The 7109-nt window shown below is 37.9% G+C and overlaps 1 protein-coding gene across 1 annotated transcript; it reads left to right on the top strand.

The window, feature by feature from the left end:
• Nucleotides 1–236: 236 nt before the first annotated feature.
• On the top strand, nucleotides 237–1975 carry LOC9641621. Its single transcript, XM_024676182.1, has 2 exons — nucleotides 237–294; nucleotides 343–1975. The coding sequence occupies exons 1-2, from the start codon at nucleotides 279–281 to the stop codon at nucleotides 1905–1907; spliced, it is 1581 nt and encodes a 526-aa protein (XP_024531950.1). The 5' UTR covers nucleotides 237–278; the 3' UTR covers nucleotides 1908–1975.
• The last annotated feature ends 5134 nt before the right edge of the window (nucleotides 1976–7109 follow it).

The raw sequence follows: 7109 nt of genomic DNA, 5'->3' as shown, positions 1-7109 counted from the left end.
CACGAGTGATGCTACTGCTGGGATCTTGCCAGATCCATGGCGATGCATCCGGGGAGGCAGAGCAAGCGACATCAGACCAGCCACAGTATATAAATAAGCTCGTGATTAAAAAATATTAGTTTTACAAAAATAGATTAAGATAAACACCCCATTAAAAGAGCACAAAACAAAGAATATTCTTAAAGAAAGAATATACCTTTTATCCCTTGCCCTAGGAGGGCATTCTATTCTTTATATCAATTTTCCGCTCTGCTTTCTAGGTTTTGGGCGACAGCGAGATGGGCGAAGAGCTCGGTATGGTTTAGGCGCGACGAATCATCTCTAACAAGTTCTGTGTGTCAGATCCTCTTCTCGCTGCCTACGGCCGGGAGGTAAAGCATGCCAGGCTCCAGGACCGCTGCCTCCACATCCCGTCTGGGTTCTTGGGCCATTACAACCTGTCCAAGCTCTGGGTCCATCCAAACTACCTTTTCATGGATCAGTTCATTGCGGAGAAGTGGAGCAGGGTCGTGAATGAGAGGAAAGGGTTGAAGAACTTCCACATTGTCTCAACGCCAGGTATCGGCAAGACGTTCTATGGCCACTACTTCTTTCACAGTAGAGCTCAGGAAGGACAGAAAGTAGTTTGGAGGACGAAAGATGACAATCCAGACTTCTTTTTCTTCGACTTCTCGCTGGATGACCCTCTAGTGCTGCAATCGAAATGGTATACACGACCGCGGGGGTGGGACATGACGAGTGTCTGGCTCATCGTCGACGGGGGCTCGAGGGGAATAAGTCACCTGGGGCCTCTCATCCAATGCGTCTCACCGGATCGCACTGGCTACTACGAGTTCTCCAAGGACCATGGCTATATATGCCGCCTGGAAGCCTGGTCGCTCGAGGAGGTGCAGCAGTGCAACGAGGAGCTTGAGCTGGGAATGACAGACGAGGAAATTGGTCTCCGCTTTTACCACTGTGGTGGGCTACCAAGGCTTCTCTTCAACACGGAGAAGTTCTCGTTGGCCGGGCTCAAAGCGGAGGTGCACCAAGCAGCGTCAAGGGTGGAATGCTGGCGGAAAGTGCTTGACTGCGCAATGAACTCGGACAAGGTCTCTAATGTTTCTGATATTCTGCTCCACTACCGTCTTACGACTGACAGATTCGACTTGAACACACCTGCGTGTTACCGGGTGCTGCACGCTCACTTGGTGTTTGGCTCGGACTACATCCAGAAGTTGGCTTTTGAAAAGTTCGAGGAGCAGGGGTTTCAGGCTTCGCGTGACTTCTTTGACTTTTGCCAGGGACATGCGGTTGCAAACTCTTTGGCGGGCAAAATGTACGAGAAGCACGTCCACAAGGTACTTGCTAGTGGAGGTTCCCAGTTTGACCTTCGGTCCTTGGAAGAGGAAGACGACGGCGTTGAACGCTTCGTTCTGAGGCCAACGTCAGTGAAGCGGCTGCGCGAGTGGAAAGTGTTCGTAAAGAAGCGCTGCGTGGGGTCTGGTTTCAACATATACTCCAAGGACGTGAGTCCTGTGGACGCTCATCGTGCGGGGACGGAGGAATCACGGGGCCTTGCAGGCTTACCTGACAGTTGCTTTGTGGAGCCTTATGCGTCAAACCAGAAATCTTTCGATTCGCTGGTCACTCCGGACATAATTCTCCAGGTTACAACGTCGGACACGCATCCGGTCTATTGGTCCAAGATCCACGAGGTCGCTCAGGGGTTGGATGAGTTGCATGATGAGCTCGAGCTCATGCGTCCCAACAAGTACAAACTCATCTTCGTTGTTCCGGAGTCTAGTTTTGAGGGATACACGTACCAGGGCTTCAAGAAAGATGATGGATCAATGTATCAGAGGGCTGTTGCTGGGATGGACAGGGTCCATCAGTATGTGATGACGGTTCCATGGACGTCGTCCTGATTTTCAGCATGGAAGTCTTTGTCTATATGAAAAAAATTAAAGTTGGTAGTTAAGTCTTTACTACAAAATCCTCTAGCACATGGTGTCCCACTCTTCTTATTACATTCACTAAACGAAACCATGGTCGAGCATGGTTTTTCATCCAAAGTGTGATTAACACCACTGAAATGTATCAATCCAAACTATTGTTGTAAATGATTAAATCCATGCTTGGCTAGATGGTCAACCTCCTAGTATCACAGGAATTTTTTTGAGTTGCTTCCCATTGTTGTGTGCAAATAATAAGCTAAAAGTTTATATGTTGAAATCAAACAATGTAAAGAAAGTTGCCACCAATAGCAGGCTGGATCAACTGGATACTCAAGCTTCACAATCACACCAAGAAACTGGATACAAGGAAAGTAGTCCACCTCCGGATGATCACATGCAACTACCACTATAACTGCTACCTTTGCAACCTTCCCATCTAGATATATGGCTATTAAGGAGCTCTTTTTTAAGAACTTGATAATAGGTTTTATAAGCATCAAGAGAAAAGACTCTGATTTTTGGGCAGTTATGGCAGTGTTCTAGAAAAGTTTCTAAACTTATATAACCTTCTGTTTTATCCAAATAAATGTAGCATATAGGATACTAAAGATAATATATGCTCATTCTTTCAAGAGTTTTAACTATATCTGGAGCAAGATCTTGAAAAAACATTTGACATTATTCTTGAAGCACATAAAACAATTCATCTTTAGTAGCAATATCTAAAATATTATCTGGAAAAGAGATCTTTTATTCAGTCACACTTGAGATTACAAAAGGAAGAGCCTCACAATGATTGTTGTGTGGAGGGAAAGGTGGAATATTGGTAGAAGTTAAAAATGGAGTTGGAGATTCATATGAAATGCATGGGGGTTAAATGCAAATAGCAATAACATTTTCCCTAGCCATTTTTACACTTTAAACAAACTGAAAGAAAACATCCCTTGTCGTACTAAAAAAAGATCTAGGGGTTCTTGAAAATTTAGATTTTCTGTCTTGAAAATGGGACTTTATAATTATAATAGTGTTAGAACCACTTGTATATATAATAATGTCTTTATATATACTAGAATATTATCATTCTTGAAAATATAAAATTCTCTACTTTACTAATAATGAACTAAACTTTTGAAAAAACTATGCATGACTTTCATATTACATTAAAGGGTGGCCTAAATATTTTATATTCAGCACTCACTAATGTAGTGTTCACCAATCGAATATTGTTTTTCACCATGACATTATATAAATTGTATGTCTTTAATTCTTTCTTGATTTTCTTATACATCCACTCATGCAAACCTTCCAAACCCATTTTTGGGCATTTGCGATAGTGCTCAAGAAAATTTACCAAACCCATACAATTATCTGTCTTGTTTAAATAAAAGTAATATATAAAACACTAAAGATAATATATCTATATCAAGTACTCCTACCATATCTAGAGCAAGATCTTAAAGAAAACATCATTTTTGGAGCATTGGAGGCAATCTAACTCTTTCAACAACATCATGAAAAGGGAATTTTTGTTTAGTTGCACTCAAGATCACAAATGGAAAAGCTTCACAACACCTCTTAAAATGAAGAGGATAATTGTTACATAGAGGTGAAGATGGATTATTAATTGAGTTTAGAGATGGAGGTGGAGACTCATGAGAGGCCTTTAGAACCAAAAATAAACTTTTTCCAAACCATTGCAACACACAAGAAGAATTAAATTCTCTAAAAATAAGAATTCTCTTATTAATATACTATATTTCAATCTAAGGAAAGACATTTTATTATGACATGACATATATTAATCTTGGTAATTACAACTTACCATTATAGACAAGTGCCTATAGGGTTCCAAAAGCTAAAAACTAATATATAATTAATATGTAGTCTTAATTTATATAGATAGCCTGCCATATATAATAATAGCAAACACATGTAGGCATGCAAACATGCATTTTTGCAAGATTACCTTTCAATATTCAAAACATAAATAGATTTGACTTTTTGATTTGTCAACATCATATATACTACATATGTTTACTTGCAAAGATATAGCATATCAAGAGGAATATGATATATATAAAAAACTTACTTTCTTTTATAATATTTTAGTGGATTATAAAAGCTATGGAAAGCTTTATGAAGTGGATTTGTTAGTGGTTTTTGCTGTACTATCCATTTTTTCTTTTCTCTTACTCTGGACTATTATTTTGGAAGAAACAAGAGCATTTTTATCAATAGTGACAGTGGTCTTCATATTCCCGGATGAGTAATAAAGATTAAAAGTGTAATATGAAAATTGTGGTAGTGAAACATAATTAACATTCTCATATTTCTGTATGCTAGAACTACTCACTAATTTTTTGTCTTCCTTGCTTCTCTTTGAAAAACCCTAAAGAATGAAGGAGTGAATTAATATTTTGAATTATTTATATATTTCTGGTCAATTGTTGAAATGTCAAAATGTAAAAATGTACAATAGAAATTTTAGATTCCTGTTTCACATATATATTCTATTAATTTAATATTCTATCTAATCATATTTAATTTAATGATTCATGTGCTATAAATAGCACATGAAGGATCCATTGAGGTTTGATGGATCAATGGATCCATTCATCTCCCACGATGAAGGATCATGCATCTATTGGAGGTTTTCATGTGCTATATAGATTAATGCTTGTATTTTCAATGATCCAATGATTCATCTGCTATATATAGCACATGAAAACCTCAATGGATCATTGATATGGATCATTATTTAATTTAATATTCTATTTTCTATTCCATGGAGAATAGCCAATAGCACTGTGAATTTAATATTCTATGGGTTTGGACAAACTTCTAATACAAAAAACTACTCAATCATTATTTTATTGTATAGATTGCATTAGAAATATTCAAAAAATAAAAATTTCAAACCATTAACAATTAAGTTCATGAATTTCAAGCTCACCAAAGAATATTTTTTCTAACATGACATTTCCTTATAAGACTTATAGTTGACTATGTTGACTAGGATTGACTTGAGCTGAATTGAGCTCAACTCAAGTTTGAACCATCCCAAGTGACACTAAGAAATGGGATATAAGGTAAGCAGTCCACCTCTAGATGATCACCTACAACTATCATTGCAACTACTACCTTTGCAACATTCCCATCTAAATATATGGCCATTGAGGAGCTCCTTTCTAAGAACTTGATAATAGGCTTTATGAGCATCAAGAGAAAAGATTTACAAGCTCTTGTATTTGTGTAAATTGCATATCTATCATGTTGTGGCATGTTAGGAATCCCCATGAATTTATCAAATAAGCAATCCACTTCAAACTTCTTAATTGAATCCCTCTTTCATGCAATCTGGTAAATTCTTTTCATCAACGTTATCAAATGTTAATGCTCTTGAGAGTTCACTATCTCCAAATACATAGTGGTGCATTCCTCTCTTTCCATTTCTTCTCAACTGTAATATTATTTTTAGATTTGGCATGAGTCTTGATGGCTCTTTTTTGCAAGGTTATTCAGCCTGCTCTTAATGCATAAAATTAGACAACTGTTGTGCTCTCCAGAGACCCACAGAAAGAAAATCTCTCAAAAAAGAAAGAAAAAAAGTATGACTCCATCTCTTGCTTAGATGCTCAACTCTCTACTCATGGATCTTACTCATTGTCTCTTATGGATCTCTGTTAGGCACCAGGTCAAGATAATAGGATAAAGAAAAGGCCCTACAATCAAGTGATCACCCCTTTAGCCAGTTAACTTAGGGTGTAAGGGATAGGATCCTAACATTGGTATTCGAGCCTAGTTCGATTCTCGAGGCTGACGAGTGGGGCAGGAATATTTTGAAGGAATATTTAACGTGGGAGAACAAAGGTTTGGTAGACCTTAAGAGAAGGAATATGGTGACTAGAGGGTGGCCTAAGTATGATCTTAAGAGAAGGAATATGGTGACTAGAGGGTGGCCTAAGTATGATCTTAAGAGAAGGAATATGGTGACTAGAGGGTGGCCTAAGTATGATCTTAAGAGAAGGAATATGGTGACTAGAGGGTGGCCTAAGTATGATCTTAAGAGAAGGAATATGGTGACTAGAGGGTGGCCTAAATATGATCTTAAGAGAAGGAATATGGTGACTAGAGGGTGGCCTAAGTATGATCGTGGACGATCATTCCCTGACGAGGGGAGGATTGTTAAGCACCAGGTCAAGATAATAGGATAAAGAAAGGGCCCTACAATCAAGTGATCACCCTTTTAGCCAATTGGCTTAGGGTTTAAAGGATAGGATCCTAACAATAAGGATGATCACCATGCCTTTATATACTTGAACAATAAACTAAGAATTAGCTTGGGTAAAAAGCTAATCTATAAAAACAGCTAATATGGAACATTTTGTAACTATATATTCCTCTAAATATTCTTGGGCTCATACACGTGATCCTGTCTAGACCTCTTACTTTCTAAGATTTTTTCCCTTGCATAGCATGGATAATCAAGAAATGCAAAACACAAAAGTAACACATTCAGTACCCTCCTCATAGCCTTGGGTGTGAGTTTGTTTCAAACTAGACACAAATGCTTCCAGCATACTGCTCATGTGTGACAAAGCATCTATTAATCTTGGTATGGACAATTGCAAAAGCATAGACTTAAGTGAAGACTAGCCTATTTTGCTTTGCTCTGCCTTTGGAGACACTTCCAATGGATGTGTTAGCAATGGATTGCAAAAAAAAACCCTAGTTTTAGGCATATCAATGTGAGAAATTCTAGCATCCATTGCCATGAAGACAAATAACTATTGCATGCTTTTAGGTCTGTACAATAGGTTTTTCAAGTGCAAGATTCTATGGTCTAAGAAATTATTATACCAAGCTTATTATGAAATAATTTTTCTCATGATCTTGGAATCTTAGCAGTGAAATAAACAAGGAGCAAAACCCTAGGCTAGCCTCTTAACCCTAAAGCATTCCAGCCTAAATCTCCTAGGCTATAGTATATTCTTAAAAAAAATTTGTGGTTTGTGTCATTCTCCCCTAGTAAACTAGCCACAAACAACAGCTTTGAGAAGCTAAATAAGGCTCATGATAAGGGGTTTCAATGCAATATGGCCATGGAGAAAAGATGTGCAAACAACAACACCAATATCGTGACAAAAAACCATAAAAGAAAGAAAGAAAATT

This window comes from Selaginella moellendorffii, unplaced genomic scaffold (genome assembly GCF_000143415.4).
Source record: "Selaginella moellendorffii unplaced genomic scaffold, v1.0 SELMOscaffold_16, whole genome shotgun sequence".
Lineage (NCBI taxonomy): Eukaryota > Viridiplantae > Streptophyta > Lycopodiopsida > Selaginellales > Selaginellaceae > Selaginella > Selaginella moellendorffii.
This window is presented reverse-complemented; position numbering and strand designations above follow the sequence as displayed.